The sequence below is a fragment of the Ursus arctos genome, unplaced genomic scaffold (assembly GCF_023065955.2).
Source record: "Ursus arctos isolate Adak ecotype North America unplaced genomic scaffold, UrsArc2.0 scaffold_5, whole genome shotgun sequence".
Taxonomy (NCBI): Eukaryota; Metazoa; Chordata; class Mammalia; order Carnivora; family Ursidae; genus Ursus; species Ursus arctos.
Window position 1 is genome coordinate 42,341,512 of NW_026623067.1, and position 18,442 is coordinate 42,359,953.

An 18,442-nucleotide genomic window follows, 5' to 3' on the forward strand; every position below is an offset into this window, starting at 1 on the left:
TAGTCCCAGAAAAAGTAGATGGCACGAACAGGAAGGACTATTCAGGTTGGGTGGGTACCCACAAGAACCAACCAGAAAGAGGACTCCACAGTATCTATCAGTAAAACGTATTAGACAGATGACCTACAAAGGCACACTAATACACACGCTCAATCTCCCAACTCTTAGGAGATTCAATCTCAATGCTAATACGGGAGATATAAGTTTTTAATGCTAAGAGATAAAATCCATTTTTGATTATGACGGGATAATCGGCTATGTAACGATGGTGAAGTAATAATTAAAAAAGCAATTTCAGAGATACACACTAGGTTGGAAAATTAAACCTTAGGCACAAGATAAGGCCTGAAATAGTCTCACTGACATACGAGATATCATTTATCCATAGAAAAGCTAACTATAAACAGGTGGTTTGGGTCAGAATCACCTTGGAAAAAACAAACAAGTCTGACCAAGAATTAATCAGTCAATACACCAGGTTCTACAATCCAGGCGGTTCTGATAAGGTAATCTTTTCTCTGAGATCTGCTAAGAATTTTGTGACCCAAGGAAAGGAGTAAAAATAATAATGCTGTAGCCCTCAGGGTGTATCAAAACTAGCAGAGAAAAATAAGAACAGAAATAAGAAAGGCATTAAACCCATGATTATTGATGCTTTAGAGCAGATTTAAGTGAAATGACTGCAATAAATTCTGTAGTCTTTGTTTTATATGTTAATGAATTAAGGTTTTGAAGTGTTTAAAAGGATCAGCCATTCTAAATATATACTAACAGTTTAAATTGTTTAAACTTATATGTTTAAAATTATATGATTAATACATTTGTAATCAACGTTTAAAGGCCTCAAGAAAAATTGGTTTTCAGTTTTGGGAATTAGATTCATGAACTTAATAAATGGAGCACTAAAGAAGGAATAAACGATTGTATTTCTCTCCATGGGAAAACCCTTTGGAGATAAAAGGATCTGTCATCTTACCTTAAGTCACTTATCTATCCCTGGGTTACAAACAGTCCCCAAACTCACCGGCTTAAAACAACATTTATTATCTCATGGTTTATCATCTCACCGGTCAGGGATCCGGCGGGCTCGGCTGCCTGCTTCTGGCGCCAGGTCTCTGGCAAGGCTGGAATTAAGACGTCATCACCCTGAGTCTCAGGCTCAACTAGGGAAGGAGCACCTTCCAAGCTCACTCACTTGGTCGTCGGCAGGATTCAGGTCCTAGCGGGTTGCTGGACTGAGGGCCTCAGTTCCTCCCTGGCTATTGCCATCCCGTGTGGACCTCTGTTCCTTGCCCTGTGGACCTCTGCATAAGGCAGCTCACAACGTGGCAGCTGGTTTCAGCAAGTCCGCAAGCAAGAAAAGCCACAGGAAGAATCATAGTTTTTTATAACCTAATCTCAGAGGTGACATCCCATCATTTTTGTCACATCCCATTGCAAGAAGCAAGTCACTAAGTCCGGTTCACACTCAAGGGGATGGTACAAAGGCAGGAATACCAAAAAGTGGGGATCATTAGGAGTCATTTTAGAAGCTATCTGTGAAATCTTCCTGAGACATTGGCGCATAAGCAAACAATACACTGAGGGTCCTGTGTGTGCAACCAAATGTCATGTGTCTGCAAACACCAAATCACCCAGCATTATTAAACACCTTCTATACGCCAGGCACTATGGTAGATGCAGGGCATATAATGATAGATAAGGCACACTTTCTGCCCTCAGGGAGACCAACAACTAAAGGAGAGTTAGCCACTCTCTATTCTCTGCCCCTCCTATAATATGTACCATTTTATTTTGCAAATATTCTTATAAATCTCTGGTTCCTTATGAGACTATAACATCCCTGAGAGAAGGTACTATGTCTCTTTCATCTTCTGGCTCCCTGTGTTTTCACATAACCTTACTCACAGGAGTCCTTCATTAGTATAACACTTCGAACCTATAAAGCAGACATGGTCAAGAATCTATTAGCCATTCACACCTTAGTATGAATTAATGGCTTCAATCTTGTGAGACATAATCATTAGCAGGGGAAGAAGTACTTGGGAGCTGGACAGAAGTGATGCTAAGGGACTGTACAAAGAGGAGGTTCACACCATTAAAGAAGATAAATGCTAAGTCTAGTTTTGTCAAGGCCTGATTTAACTACCCCATTCCTACCACCTTCCCCCACTCCTCCATCCCCAAACAATGCAAAAGTTACACTGTGTTATGGTTCCAGGCCTTTTCTTCTCTGGGTTTTACATGTTCTTTAACACAGGCAGTAATTATATGCCATAATTCCGACACTGACAGAACTCCATTTCTCTCACATAATTGCATGAATGTGAACTCTCTGTAATTACTGTGTTTAATTAGAAAATGAGATGCAACTAATTAGGACAGGTGATAAAAACAACTGTGAACATTTCTTTCAAATTTACCTTTATCATAAAATTCACTCAGATTAAGCCCTAGTGAACCACAGAAACTTTTTATAAATGCCACTGGCCCAATCTAAATGAATATATTACCACAGTGATTCATATATGGGGAAGACTTAGAATAAGAACGACATCTTTCTTATGAACTTAAGCTTAATTGATGTCTTTGGTCACTTTAATTTGGGAAGGTAAATTATGGGTTACATAGTTAATACTGAATGTGGACTTCAAAAAAACATTTTCAATGTGCAACTCTCTCTTTAAAAGTGATCTTACCTGGAAGCCAAAATACAAAGAGAAAAAAGCAGAGTTGTTCTAGTGGCAACGGTTTAGGGCAGATGGATTGGGCGTCCCCTTACTCCACAATATCCACAGGCAGGGAGGGGAAGGTAAGAGCCCTTGCAAGGCACAGGTGTCTTTCTAGAAGGGTGGGGTGTGTGAAGGGAAATCTTCCGGCCCTGCAGATCTTTGAAAGAGCAGGTAAGTCCTGAGGCTAAGTCACATTTGGAAAGAGGGGCCATACAGATGAGTTCTTCTGTTTAACAGTTACAGAGTTAGAAGAATAGACGGTACAGTGGGATGGAAAGGCAGACAAGAAAGCCGGAACCGGCAAGGACGGTTTTAAGTGGTCAGCACACCAGCAAAACAGGTCTTGCTAAATTCAGCCGAGTTGTTGCTACAGGAGTCTCTGCCCCCTGATTACCACCCCCATTTTCAGTACAGTGTGTTACCTTCACAAAAGCCTAGCAAGGCAAGATGTTTGCGAAGATCACCAGAAGGGCTTGCATGTTTGTGGTCTGGGTGGATGTGACGTGGAAAGGAGTGGTGTGTGGGGCTAACAGATAACCAATACACGGGATTAATTCGATTGTGAGGACAACTCGTGGCGTAAGTGTCAAGTGTCTGGAACAGCATCCTGCACGTGGTAGAGCTGATATGTGATTGTTCACGTAAGTAAGTAAATAAATAAAGTCTGTAACAAAGCCCCCGTGGCCAGCTCAGCTAACCTGGCCAAGCAGAGGAACAGAACCCCTGGAGTCAGTCGTTAAGGACAGTGGCAGTGCCCTCCATCAGGCAAGATTTCCGGAAGTGGAGTTTGCAGGTCTCCTGCCCCAGCAGTAAGAGCAGGGTATGGAAGGTGAGGGTACGCAGTTGACAGACAACAGACCCCATCCAGAGCAGCATTTCACGCAGTAAAACCCAAGTTCTTACAAGGGCTTTGAAGGAAGATGGCCCCTCATGCCAACACGCATGCGCCTTCCTTTCTGACCTCATTTCCTGACACCTGTCATCTTGTTCACCACGCTCCAGCCACACTGGTTTCTTTGCTGCTCTCCGAACACATCAGGCTCTCCTTCCTATGAGCCTAGCACTTGCTGCTTCCTCTGCCTGGAATAATCTTACCCCAGATACTTTCACAACTCACTCATCAACTTCAGGCCTTTATTTAAAGGAAACCTTTTCAATGATGCTTTCCTGAAAACTAATTTAAAATTGCAACCCCTCCCAACTCTCTATGCCCCTGATTGTTTTATTTTTCATCAAAGCATTATCGTCTTCTAATACTCTATACGCCTATACATTGTATATGTACATATAGTTATATATTTTAATTCTCTGTTGCATACTTTTAGTTGTCTCTAAATACATGTATTATATATTAAATATATGTTTTCACTTGTCAGCAAATCCCCACCAAAATGGAAGCTCTATGGGGGCTAGGATTTTGTCTGTTTTGTCTACTAATATATCCCCAGGGCTCAATGAATACCTGTTGTCTGAATAAACAGATGTAATCATTAGTGGATGTATTTATTATGGGATGGAAAGGATTAAAGTCTCTGAAAAGCATGAAGGGAGGAAAAGAAGCCAACACTGCTTACACTTCTTCCTCTGGGAAGCCCTTTGAACCCCACTCAGGCTGTGTGAGATGTCCCTTCTATGTGCTGCAAACGCTCCTTGTGATTCCCCCGTCCCAGAACTTGTCACACTATGCTGTAATTATCTGTTCGTACATCTGTCTCCTCCACTGAAACTGTAAGCCCCACGCACCACCAAGGGGATGGTGCCCATCGGGGCAACAGGGCACATCAAGCATGTGGGGCTCAAAATATTTATTGTCGAATGTTCCCGTCAAAAAAGAGGATACACTTAGAGGTCTCCTGTTATCATTCCTCCCTCTGGTACTCTGGAGAAACAGAAAAGTCAAAAGCTGTGAGAAAACACACACCAAGTCAAGGAACAGTTAAGTGTAGAAGCAAAGAAGATCGGCGAGCAATAGTTCTATCGTTCTGGCTAAGAGAGAACGGGCAAAATTTATCATGGCTTCCAAAAATATTTTAATCTTTTTATTAGAGCTGTTCATATTTCCTGAAAAGCATTCCACTGTTGAATTATTTTAACATCTGAATATTAGAGGGTAACAAACAAATCTTGAAAAAAATTAAGTTATGAAAATCAAAACTATCATAGAAAAGCCATGTGTCTCAATAGGTAACAGACTTTACAGTGTTATTCTCAAGTGGTAAGGGGAGTGGGTGTTAGAGCTACAAAAATTCATTAACAAAAGAATTTTTCTAGCTTTATAACCAACTTTAAGAGGAAAGAATTACCTTTAGCATGTGTATTCACAGATGGTAGAAAGATAATTCTTAAAAATCTGCCTTGGTTAGTTTTTCTTTTAGAGGGTTCCAACAGATAACTATAAAATATCCAATCATTTTTGAAGAGATTGTGGCTATATCTTAGATTTAAAATACATTTATTTATTTGCTAATAATTCAGGGGCTGGAAGAAGTCATATCACACACACATACTTAAGCACCAAATTTATCACAAATAGCTTTGACTTGGCTCATAACCCCAGCAGTTTAGAGGCACACAGAAATGTCTTATCTCATCTGGTCTTAAGAAGTAGCATTGCTCATTGCCTGCATGAATACTACCCAAGCACATCACACAGGAGAGACCCAGGGCTTTGAAAGAAAGACCTTCTCAGCTTGCCTATCTTCAGCATGAAGCACGTACACATTGTTTTGTTTTCAGTGGCCTGCTAGTACATTCCGCATCGGGCATCCCTTTCCTCTTCTGCTTAATTAAAAATTCAATCTGACCAATAATGATTTCAAATGCATTATAAGCTACAGGAATTCAGTTCATCAGAAACCTGACTTTTTTTATTCCTTTCTCACTGCATAATTTTGCAAAATAACTCCCAACCAGAAAATGACTTCAACCTGCTGCCTGAAATGTACATTTATTTGCTCACTAGTCCAAGGAAAAAACTGAGCTAAGTCAAGTAAGATCCATGCACACGTTCCTGGAAGGATAATTTTAGAACCCGTTTCAAAGCAGACTCTAACACAAAAATTTCTCTGCCACTTAGAACCACACAGAGATACTCCTAGCCTTACAAGATGTCATCAAGTGATTGAGTTTTGCCCGTGGTGGAAGTGGTCGCAGCCACTGTGGCTTCCTTGCTGGGAGAGGGAAGAGAAGGACGGGGCTGTTTATTAGAAATAGCTTCGGAAGGATGCGATCAGAGCGGACGTACAAAGCCACGGGCTATTGACTGCAAATCTGGCAAGGCTGCAGGCCATTCTCATTGCAGGCAGGGCAGCGCAGGGCCCGATAGGACTCCTTAAATCTGTTGGCCAGCATGGAGAACTTGCTGCCGTGGCACAGAGAGCAGGTGGCACTGCCCGACCCTTGGCAGTGAAAACAGTTGTCCTCGGGAAGCTCCCCTTCCTGCAAGAGACAGGTCAGGGTTTAGTGACGGCAGTTCCAGACCACGGTTCCAAAACAGGTCGAAGTAGCATGGGGCTGCCTGAAAGGCGGAGGCGGAACGACAGTACAAAATGCTTCCCATAAATGCCGATGAGGGAATAGCCAGAGGCACAGAATGCTCGCTGAAATGTCATCAGAGAGGATTCCCTTGATGGAATCTCTAAGGTGCAGCCCCTGCCCTGGATTCTGTACCTTTATGTTCCCTGTCGCCCGTATCACCATCCGACCTGCGATTTCTGCATGCTCTAGCAGGACAAGGGCTTACTCTCCCTCACTGCCCAATACTAACAGCGAGCGCTTGTGGCATGCTTAGTGGGTGCCAGGTGTGGTTCTAACAGCTTTCTCCACATCCATCTAATCCGCACGACATCCCAGAGAGATAGTGCAAGTATTATCAATCTGGCTGCAGATGGGAAAATGAGAGAGCGAGAAGTTCAGTTATTTGCCAAGGGTCACACAGCCTGGAAGAGAGGAGGCAGGTTCTGATGCCAGGCGACTGAGCACCACCGTCCTTGCTCCTCAAGACTCTGCACACAGCCCCTCCTTGTAGCTGCCCAACAGCAGCCATTCAAGAAAGACTGTTTTCGTGCCAGACTGAGGGGATGGAAGACTCGATGTTACAATCCTCTGAAGCTTAACTCTCAATTCTTGCAGTCCTTTATCTTGCTTTCCTTTGAGAGCTGCGATGAGGCCCGGCACAGCAACCATGCACCTTGGACAGTCCCCTTGACCTGTCTAAACCTCTGCTTTTCTTCACCCGCGGAATGGCACTGGCGAAGCTTGCTGCTCAGGGCAGCTGAAGAGTCAATGAGAGAATATGTGGAAAGACCACAGTATATTATCTGCCATGTTACAGGTTCTCCATAAAGGTTAGTTCACTTCTAAGCCTTGCGAGTAAGTCTGGACTTACTAGTCCTCGACTCCCATCCTGCGGAAAAGGCCCCCGTCTTCCCTAAGACATCTCAAGGAAACCGGCGGACTTTGCACTCCACAAAGACTGTACATAGACCATGAACCATCCAAGAAATAAGGGGGGTACCAGATCAGTGGCAGGGGGAGCCAGCAGCAAGTCCTGTCTATTCACCTGCCCAGCATCTCTCCGATCCATCCAGTTTTCTCTGCCCACAACCACAGTCCCAGTCCCGACACCCACCAGTTCTGGCACAGACTCAGGTGGAGCCCTTGTGGGCTCTTCTCCCCGACCTAGTCAGCTCCTATTTGGTTTCACAGGTCGGCCTAGCAGTACCTACACCTCTGGACCAGGAGGCCTGACCGGCCTGTACCGCCCCCAGCGCGGCAGGTCTTGTGATCTTCTCACAGCTTCTGCTGACCACACAGGAAGCTCTCGGCGCCAGTCTCTGTCACCACCACTTCCAAGACTTAAAGTGCCGAGCCTGGCACAATATTTATTGTGCACATGTTTGCTGGATGAATAAACAGAACAACAATATCTGGAGAAGCCTTCCAATTCTTAAATTCTAGGAACTAACAAGACGACTGGAGTCCACTGGGTGGCTCCGCCCAGCTAACACAGCTCTCTTTTATAACTTAAGAATAAAAATTATCTTGAAAAGGGAGGCAGAATTCTGAAAATAGTTCCATTGTGCTACAAAGTGCCTAAGAAGGCATTAAATTTTATTTATTCTAGATTTAAGGAATGAAAGTGATTACCCAACTGACAAAAACCTAAATGATGTCTATGTATGCTTTTGTTAATATTTCAATGATTGCTGCCAGAAGTCTAGTATATTAACAATGGAGAAACTTGTTTCCTTCCCTTAAAGCGTTCAAAAGAAATGGATTTGCCAAAATATTCTTTAAGCAAATTGTCACGGTCCATTTTTCTGCCAAATCCACATGTTTTTGTTTTGACTGGATCCCAGTGAGTTTTTAATGTTGCCAAAGGAAGTACAGTAAAATCCTACCATAATGCCATATGTGTCAACCAAAAATTAATTTGCATAGAATGCCAGGTTCATATTAAAAGATTAATGAAATGACCTGGGGAGCCTGCTGCAGAGAACAAAAATAAATCATCGATCACATATTCTCTAATGTCACGGGGTTATACGATGCAGTATTAGAGGCTTCCCTGGAGTTTCCACTCTTACCCCGGGTCATTTACTGCCCTCCTTCAACCCTTTGCCCTCAGCATGCTCACGGAACCATTCAGTGATTCAGTAAATCAAGTGTACCGAGCCTCTGCTCTGCACACAGCGTGCGAGACACGAGCTTCTGTCTTCCATTCTCAGCATTTTTAAATTCTTCTCAGAAAATATTCGGTGAGAGGACTTAGAACGTAGTTATACAGCACAGCTGAGGTTCTAGAACCGACAGACCTACCCAAACCACCTCTTGCTAGCTCCATGAGCACAGAAAGAGGCCTCAGCTTTCATTGCAGACTCAAAGGCTTGGGTAGCCCTGAAGTCACCAACAAGCACCCAGCTGGAGGCTGCTCGGCAGACGGGGCAAGATTGTAAGATCGGTGGCCCGGGGGACCACAGTTTGACCACTGGCTCTGATGGCCTCTGGCAAGTTACTTAACTTCTCTGTGCCTTGGTTTCCCCAGCTACAGAAGAAGACGGCTAACAAAACCGCCCTCGGAGAGTCCTTGTGAGAATGAAAGAGACTAACACATGGAAAGCACTGGGCATGGTGCCCAGCGATCACGGGCCCTCAATAAATGGCAGCTCTTATTATCATTCTTACTATTATTTCAAACGCAAGATCTTTATAAAGCATAAAGAAACCCAGATGACTTATGGTCTCAGATCCACAGAACATACAACCAGATTCTTCCCCTTCCGTATTTCGCTGTGGCTCAATTCAATTATTCCTCTCCTTTTCTTTTATAGTTAATACAGAGGGTCAGCATGGTCTGGCTTTTAGCCTCGGCCTGCTCCTTCATCAAGGTTCCCACTGCTTCCTGTTCCATCTCACACAGCAAAGAGTCTCCTGGTCAGAAGGGGGTCCCTTGATGTTCTCTGACCCTCTTTTTCAGAATAAAACCTGTCTGGGCATTTACTGCACGAGGGATTTGGCAAACAAATAGCAATTGAAAACAGAGTTGAAAAGACAGGCAAGTGAAGTATAACCTTTCACGGCAACTTTCTGCTGCACACCTCTGTCCTAGTTTATGGTAGTAGAGCGAAAACACGTGGATCTCTTCAAATTGAATTTAAAGATAATTGTCATGTCAGGCCTGTGTGGCTGCTTTTTTTTATTCAGGCCTGCAGCATGAGCTGCCTTTTATCATGTCTGGCTCTCTTCTGAAAATATATGCGCCTACAAATTACCAAATGGTATGAAAAAGAATAGAATTAATGAATTTTAAAGTGGGAAGGTAATGCTTCGGATCACAACGTTTAGTAGTCCTCCTGCTGCTCTGCTAGGATCTGAACAGTGCTATGTAAAAGGCAAGAGAAGGCAGAGGCAAGAGAGTTCCTACCAGCAGGCTCTGTGATCCCAAATTCCAATACTCTTTCCACGAACATTTAACTAATATTTACTGCACACCTACTCTGTGCCAGGCTCTATTTTTATTTATTTTTATTTATGTATTTTTGACACGGGAACTACTAGGTTACACCCAACATAAATACGGCTCCTGCCCTCATGGAGAAAAATTCTAGTGGGTGACAGTAAACATTAACTAAAGATTTACACAGGGAAATGTTAAGATTGCAAATGAGGAGGGAGTGAGGTGCTCTGAGGGGTCCATCCTTACGTATTTCATCCTCCTAGAAGTGAGGGGAGGCCCCTCTGAAGACGTGATGCCTCCATTGAGATTTCGGGTGCTAAGGACAAGGCAGTGGGGAATCTGGGAACATTACAGGCACGGGGAAGTTGCCTCTGGCAGGAAAGGGCAAAGAACATATGAGTGGTAGCTAGATGGGCAGTGTGTCTGGGACAGAGAATGAGGAGAGATGTGTAAGAGGAGGCTAAAGAGGCGAACAGTGGCCAGGCTATTTACTGTTTTATTCTAAGCCATGAGAGGTTACTGAAGTTTGTGGTGGGGGAAAAGAGTGATGAAGGGGTGACATGATCATATTTGCATTTCAAAGATATCTTATCCAGTGTGAGATCAGGTTGGAAAGAGATATGAGTCCTTGCGAGCAGAACTTTAATAAGAGTCTTTTGCTAGAGTCTGGTCATGACCTTCCTGTTCCTGTCCTCTAAACCCTACCAGGGTGGGGACATCTCTCAGGGTGAGGAAGTCCCTGGCCCATTTTGTCACACCAACCCAGAGGAGGTGAGAGTGAGTCCTACAGTAAATCTGCAACTCCCAAGAGATGGCAACTAAAGAGAGAGAAAATTCATTTCTGCTGCTATCCAAGCTTTTAACCTCTTAGCTTAAATCCATCAAAATTGCTTTTCCCACCGTCAATCCCACACTGTGAACTAATGAATATCATCACTCCACGCCTTCATCTGAGCATGTCTGAGCAACGGTTTCCAAGGTGAGGAGTCCGCACCTCTGAGAGCTGTGGGCAGAAAATCATTCTAAGTATTTCTATTTACTTTTTATCTTAAAAAGGCAAGAAATTCAGCTTCAATCATATTTTCAAAAGAAACTGTTAGGCTAATTTTTAATAAATTAGTTGCTCCTGGCCCCTTCGCTAGGCCAGGCAGTCAGCAAATATAGTGCCCAAGGGACCCTGGAGTAAGCATGATGGAAAGTGACCTCACTGCGTGGAGGGTGACAGTGGTTTCCCAGCTCATTCATTCACTCTGAGCATCCTGCAGCATACCGGAGTTCACTCGTCCCTGGCCCAGCGGGTGCATGGAGAATAGTGCTGAGTTTTACCTGATCTCTACAAAACCCAGACACAAGGCTTGATAAGACTCTTTAAGGAAACTGGATTGAGGATAAGTCCAATAACAGAAGCGCAAGCAAACCCATAGGAGAAAGAACAGAGCTGATTTTTCCATCTCTGGAACAGGCTGTTCTATGCCACAGTGCAGAGTGAAAACAATAAACACCTAATCAGATCTCAGAAGAAGTCACCAAAAACAATTAAAATTACGCATATCTGAAACACAGGCATAACTATTATTGCTAATCACATGCCATTAAAATATAATCAACTCAAAATTCCTTAACATCTCCAACAGTTAAGAGTATTTATATTCAAATTTTCACTTAAGTCGTGCACAGTCAAAACCATTTGGAGACCGCTGCTGTAGGGCCAGCTCCAAGGAGGACAATGACCCATTCTGACACACCTGTGGGTACTGGTTATGGGGGAATGGGCTTTCCGCGTCTGGCAAATGCCCGTCGTTCTGGTCACGATCTCCATAGATTTCTTCTTTGCTCATCAGAGACTCTTCCTCGGCCTCCTCTTCCTTCTGGAGAATTTTCTTCATGAAGTCTCTCTTGTCCATTGGGGTTCGAATGATTTTCAAGTTATTTGTGTAGATGATGATCTTGCCAAAATCTATAATAGGTGGGGACTAGAGAAATGGAGAATGAGCATGGCGATTTACCAGCCATCACCAAACACCGGGCCGCAGAACCTGCTCAACATCCCAGGAAATGGGGGAGAAGAACTTGAAACCGGCTAGCACTTCGGATTCCAACAGACCCCAAAGCTACAGTTCGCTCCCCGGTTTGCTCACTCTCTCGGAAAACCCTGAAACCCAGCCTCCTTCTCCCTGTTGATGGTAACCAACCAGAGCTGAACGAATCCTGTAACTGGACCGTAAGGCTCTGCAGGGCGGGGGCCAGAGCTCCTCTTCCCACGGCACACACCATAGTAGCTGATGCAGACTGGGCACAGCCGGTGTTTTAGAAACACAGAAGAAGGCCGAAAAAAATCAATAGCTCTCCAAAATTTTTATGCATAAATAATAACAGTAGATAAAATTTACTGAATTATGATCATTATTTTATTATAGTGGGTAGCATTTCTTTTGTGTCAGACATCATGCTAAGCGTTTTACAAACATGACCTCACTTTCCCCTCAGACATCCCTTGAGGTGGATGCTGTGATGTCTACATTTTACAGATGAGGAGACTGAGTCACAGGGGGGCTAAAAGCCTCTCAAGGCTACGGTTGGTCAGGGTCTGTGGCTGGGATTCAAACCGCAGTCTGTCTAACTCTACAGCTCATATTCTTTTTTTTTTTTTTTAAAGATTTTATCCATCCATTTCACACAGAGAGAGAGAGAGAGCGCACAAGCAGGGGGAGTGGCAGAGAGAGGGAGAGGAAGAAGCAGGCTCCCCACAGAGCAGGTGTAGCTCGATGTGGGACTCGAACCCAGGACCCCAGGATCATGACCTGAGCCGAAGGCAGTTGCTTAACTGACTGAGCCACCCACGCGCCCTAAAGCCCATATTCTTACACCTACACTGCACTATTCACAAGCATTTCCCCCCCAAAAACCTGTAAGATCATTATGTGTATAATGATCATATATATATAGATACATATGGTAGTGATCTTATACATATGTAATGATCCAATATATGTAATGTATTTTATTACGTGTATAATTATGTAAATCTTGTTATGTCAATAAACATACTTCTGTGGCATCTTTACTACTAGCTTATGTTCCTTTCTGTGGATTTATCATGCACTACTGATAATTTGCTGAGGAATAATTTAGGCAATACTACAATGCAGTAGAGAAGCTCGGAGGAGTAAATGTTTAGGGATCACTTAACTAAGAAGCCAGAGATAGGACAGCTCAGCAACAAACACCACCGATCTTAATCCTGCTGTTCACCAACTGTAACATACAGGAGAGTCATCGGGCCTCTTAGAACCGCAGTTTGCTCATCTGCAAATGGGGTGACATTAACCTGGTGGCCATCACCACAAAGTCATTATTAAAACAGGAATACTTGGGGGCACCCGGGAGGCTCAGTCGGGGGAGCATCCTGCTCAGGAGCCCGGGCTCAGGACCCTGCCCCAACGCCCTGCTGGCTTCTGCGCCGACGGGGCAATGTTCCTGTGGTTAAGGATTTTGATGCTCATCCCTGAGGCTAATTATATCGATTTCTAGGGGTGGAGGTGCAATGAAGAATATATAAAACAGGGTTTTCAAAGCTAAAGATACTATGCAGGGGTGGGCATTGTCACCGCTGCTGCTATTAAAATTCGTCTGCACTGCGTGCACAGTCATGCTACACAGCTAAATGCGCCCATGCCAAGTACTCCGTCTGGCTTTCGTAGAAGGGTAGAAACCAAATTTGCTGGGGCGCCACAATCACGCAGTCTCCTATTGACGGCCGTAACACGTTCAGTCACGACCTGGCTTAAACAGGACTTCAGTACTGGGATCCCCTTCCTTGAAACACAGAGTATTCTATCGTTATTTATGAAGCCACGAGCTTCCTACTTGGCCCTGGGTTCTCTCCCTCTCTTCAAAGGATCATGTGGCAGCTTCCATTTCCTCTTGTTTGATGCACACTGGGTTCCTATTTCACACTCTGGACTATCAGTTTCTGAACATCAGAAGATGAAGATGATGGCACTTTTAGAAGGTTCCATTTCCACTTCCACTAATAGCCAAAGAGGTTTAGTTACTAGGAAGCTTTTCTTCAATGTAGAACTGGTTTTTCAAGGTGAAACTCTAAATCTACTGGAAAAAAAAAATCTGTGGTCCTGTGGTCCAACCTCCTGCCTCTAAGCTGGTCTATATCTGAGACACCCAAAAGAGTACATTTATTTTTAATGCACTTGAAAGAAGGAGGGTCCCAAATCACCTGTAAGGTGTGTTTATGTTTCAGTCACCCTGACAGCCAAGTTCTTCCTTGTGTCTAAGGAAACCCTCCAGGTGTAACTAAAGTTCACATTATCTGGTGACGCCCAAGGGCCCGTGAAGAACACCCACTCTTACATTACAGAGGGCCAGGATGAAGCCAGGAGTTTTTGTGATTCCTTCCATCGGGCCCAGAATGGCAAGCTGGGTGACTGAGCTTCATAAATGCTTTGACAACAGTGGCCACGTGCCCTGAGACTGCTGTTCAGGCACCAGTGAAACCTTTCTACTTAAAATGCAGGGACACCTTCCTGAGTCCCAGAAATGCAAAGGGCTTTGGAGGTAGGCAGGCCTGAGGTCAATTTTTCTGTGCAAGATTTGCAAGTTACCAAACCTCATGGCCTGTTTTTCCAATTTGTGAAATTCTCAAAGAATTACCATGAAGATGAAATGACATATATACAAAATACACGCTCAGTAGATGCCATGTCCCCTCCTTCCCTTCCATTTTTTTAAATGAACCTTATAAACTTCAAATGGTTTCAATTCTTTAAAATATTTATTTGTTTATAGCCACTCTCTCTATCATATAAAATTTTTTTTAAAGACTCAATATTTCTTTGATGAGAACCTGGTCATTATCACAATGGTAAGGGAGTATTTGCTATAAGCATGTCCAATGTTCCAGGCACAATGCTAAGTATTTCTTATGTATAATCTTTTTTTAATCACCACAACAATCTTCGTAAGTAGATAGTTTTATTAGTCTCATCTCATAGAGGACGACATTGAAGCAAGGCAAGATCAAGCGGTCTGCTCAAGCTCCCACCGTAAGAAGGTAGAGCGGACAGCAAGCCCAGGTTTAACAGACATCAGAGCCCCTGCCTTTTTTTTTTTTAAATGTTTTATTTATTTATTTATTTGAGAGAGACAGAGAAGCAAAGAAAGAGAAAGAGAAAGCACGAGCAGGGGGGAGGGGCAAAGGGAGAGGGAGAAGTAGGTTCCCTACTGAGCAGGGAGCCCAATGAGGAACTCCATCCCAGGAACCTGGGATCATGATCTGAGCCAAAGGTAGACGCTTAACAGGCGGGGCCACCCAGGCACCCACCCCTGCTTTTTTTTTTTTTTTTAAGATTTTATTTATTTATTTGACAGAGAGAGAGACAGCCAGTGAGAGAGGGAACACAGGCAGGGGAAGTGGGGGAGGAAGAAGCAGGATTCCAGCAGAGGAGCCTGATGTGGGGCTCGATCCCAGGACTCTGGGATCACGCCCTGAGCCAAAGGCAGATGCTTAACAACTGAGCCACCCAGGCACCCCTACCCCTGCTTTTTTTCTAATGATTATTTTTACTGTGGTAAAATACATAGTACATAAAATTTACCACTTTAACCATTTCTAAGTGTACAGGTCAGTGGCATTAGTACGTTCACACTGTTGTGTAGCCATTACTACCAGTCATCCCCTGAACTTCTTCATCTTCTCAAAATAAAACTGTATCCCCATTAAGCTCCCACTTCTCCCCTCCTCCAGCCCCTGGCAAGCCCCCCTGCTTTACTTTCTGTCTCTATAAATCTATGCTAGGCACTTCACACAGATGGAATCATATAATTATCTTTTTATGACTGGTTTATTTCACTCAGCATAATGTCTTCAAGTTTCATCCATGTTGTAGCATGTGTCAGAATAGCCTTCCTTTTTAAAGCTGAGTACTATTCGACTGTGTGTATATACACTTTATTTGCCCATTCATCGACTGATGGACATTTGGGTTGCTTCCACTTGTGAGCAACTACGAATAAAGCTGCTATGAACATTGGTGTACAAATACCTGTTCAAATTCAGAGCCTTTACTTATAATTGTTGTGCTTAACTACTACCCAGTGTTGCTTCATAACCAGTGTTTACTAGGGTTTATTTTACAGTTGGATTCGCTATTGAAGAATCATGGCTTTCCAGCTCTCGTTTCCTTATGTTTCTTAAATACCACACTGATAACCTGTTTCAGTGGGCAGAGCTGCAGGAATCCATCCTGACCCCTCTCTTACCCAGAAGCCGGCTAACATTGGAAGGTAGCATTTGGATCAGGCAACAAAGAAAACAAGGATAACTGGATCAAGCGGAATCAAACTCTGAATATGGTCTCCAGAGTCTGTGTTTAAACCAATGTTGTGGTGCTGCTATGAAGACTCAATTATCTAGTTTTATAAGTCCTTACCAAATCATACATTTACAGAAGTGCCAAGTTTGACACAATACTTGTGAAGGACAAGTGGTCCGAATTATCTACATGGCCTTATACAAGGTCTGTATAAACTACAACTTTGTAAAGTCTAAACCTACAAGTAAGATTTAGTTTAAATGAGATACTATAAGTACAAGACATAGCCAAGAACCTAGGATATAATAAGCACTCGGTAAAAGGTAACTATCACCGTTAACATTATCATTATCATTAATGGTGAGAATAGAATAAATTGGAATAAAAAGAATAATTTTAGAGACTAAAAAGAAATATTCCACACGACCAAAAGAAGGAGGAATCAGAAGACCTGGGTTCTTTTTCTGACTTTGCTCCTAATGACTCTCTAATACTGGGTGGATCCCTTAACAATTTGACACTCAGTTTTCCTCATCTGCAAAATGGGAATAACTGTATTTTGCCTTTCTCCTCAAGGCTGTGGTAAAGACCCAATGAGAAACTATGTGAAACTGCTTTATAATGCATAAGCCACTCCACTAACATGAGGGGTTGTTCACTCCAGCCCCCTTTATTATCAAAAAGAAACCTGGTATTATCTGTGATAAATGTGGACTCCCATAATTACACTTTTACCAATGCCAGAAAGGCCAACGCATTTGTCTGCCATAGATGAATTATCTGTTCCCTTAGGAAACTAACAATAAAAATGATTAGAGAGTAATTATCTGAATTTCACACTTTAAAGATGAGAGCATATCCTGGTGTACTTTTCATTAATAACCTGGCACATTATATAATTGTATTTAATATTAAAGGAAAAAAGCCACGCATGGTCCCAGTGGCAGACATATACACATCTCCTTTTCATTTTTAGAAATCAATGAATATTTTCCAAGTTCTTCTAGCTTAAAAGAAAATCATGTTGAGGCTTTTGATTATCCATGGTACTGGGGAAGAGAACTGAAATTAACAGATAAAATACACGTTTCAATTGAACTATTAGCTCAAACTTCTTCCCCAAGTAACATTTCCTCGGGTTGACGTGCTTTTCGCCATTTCTTCCCAGGACTCCAACCACTCAATGTTCACGCTAATGAGCAATGAAAAGGCAAAATAAAGAAACAAAGAAACAAACATTTTTTAAAAGCAGGCAGCGGGAGGGAGATAGGAAATAAAACAAGACATGGATAAAGCACAAGCTGAATAACTGGCAGAGTGAAATGAGCACCTTCAAACACTCAGCTCTTTCAAGAAACAGAACAACCAGTTGTCGCATCATTTTCTAGAACGGAGGTCTGGCAAGCTGAAAACCACTGCATCTCTATTTAAATTACTTCCCAAGATAACCCCGCCACTGACCCAATTACAATTCACTATCCTGGATGGAACTGAATTCTATACATGCTTATTGCACTTTCCAATAAGGAGTCAGCGAGCATGTTACGTTTGTCCCAGAAATATTATTCCAATAGCAGTTTCCCATTTAGTGCACCTACAGCTCTGGTTGGTACTGGAGCATGAGCAAGATACAAATTTGAGTCAGTTACGTGTTTTCCTATATACATTTTAGTCCTTAAAGTTTATACACCATGTGCAATACCAACCTTATGGTCATTCGCCTTGTAATCATTGAAGAAAGGCTGGCTGCCCGCCAAAGTGTAGGCATTGCCTTCTCTAAACACGCTGATCCTTTGAGCAGTCAGCTTAGGGGAGTATGGTTGGGGCTTGGGGGCTTCCCCAGACCCGTAAACACCATCCACTGGTTCAAGGGACTCCTGGAGAAAGCTGTGAGGGTATTCCTCCTTTGGCGACTCTAATTCCTGCCCGTCCTCAAAGACCTGCTTCAACACTCTGCCACTGTAGGAGGAAGAGATTTTAAAGCGTACTTTCCGTGGTTTGCCGTCACTCTTCTGGCTCTGCTTCTTCTCGGGGTCCTCCATCCGTAGGAATTTCACCCTGTGGTTTCCAGGCGTCAGTGTAGCCAGTAAAATTTGGGGCTCTGAGGAAAAGGCATTTTATTTTCTCTCCTCTTGCATATAATTAATTCAAGTTGGTGCTGGGGTAAGCTCAGTTTACAGCAACTGACACCCACACATTAACTATTGATAGACCCTCATGCAAAGGTAGGCGATTGTGGGTTCGTGGGGTGGATGGAGCGCAGCGTAAGACAAGACTGGGTCCCCTCTGAATCCCAAACTCCCCCGTAACTTCAACCCAACCCTGGCTTTTCCTAACTCGAGCAAGAGTAGATTTATTTAGACCGAACAAGTACCAATTCGATAAGGCTCCGTTACTACATCAGCTAGCAAATGTGTTCTTCT

General features: G+C 43.2%; 1 protein-coding gene across 1 annotated transcript; it reads right to left on the reverse strand.

Moving 5' to 3' along the window:
• Window positions 1–5,167: 5,167 nt before the first annotated feature.
• GRXCR2 (glutaredoxin and cysteine rich domain containing 2) lies at window positions 5,168–18,140 on the reverse strand. Its single transcript, XM_026498432.4, has 3 exons — window positions 17,726–18,140; window positions 11,436–11,663; window positions 5,168–6,170 (listed from the first exon to the last, which is right to left on the reverse strand). The coding sequence occupies exons 1-3, from the start codon at window positions 18,059–18,061 to the stop codon at window positions 5,988–5,990; spliced, it is 747 nt and encodes a 248-aa protein (XP_026354217.2). The 5' UTR covers window positions 18,062–18,140; the 3' UTR covers window positions 5,168–5,987.
• Window positions 18,141–18,442: the final 302 nt, after the last annotated feature.

Excerpts from the sequence above, each read along its gene's own strand:
- GRXCR2 (XM_026498432.4), bottom strand. The coding sequence starts at position 18,061 with ATGGAGGACCCCGAGAAGAAGCAGAGCCAGAAGAGTGACGGCAAACCA. Across the intron at positions 11,664-17,725 it reads ACAAGGCGAATGACCATAAG|TCCCCACCTATTATAGATTT; the intron begins GTTGGTATTGCA and ends CCATTTCTCTAG. Across the intron at positions 6,171-11,435 it reads CCCATAACCAGTACCCACAG|GAAGGGGAGCTTCCCGAGGA; the intron begins GTGTGTCAGAAT and ends TGTCTCTTGCAG.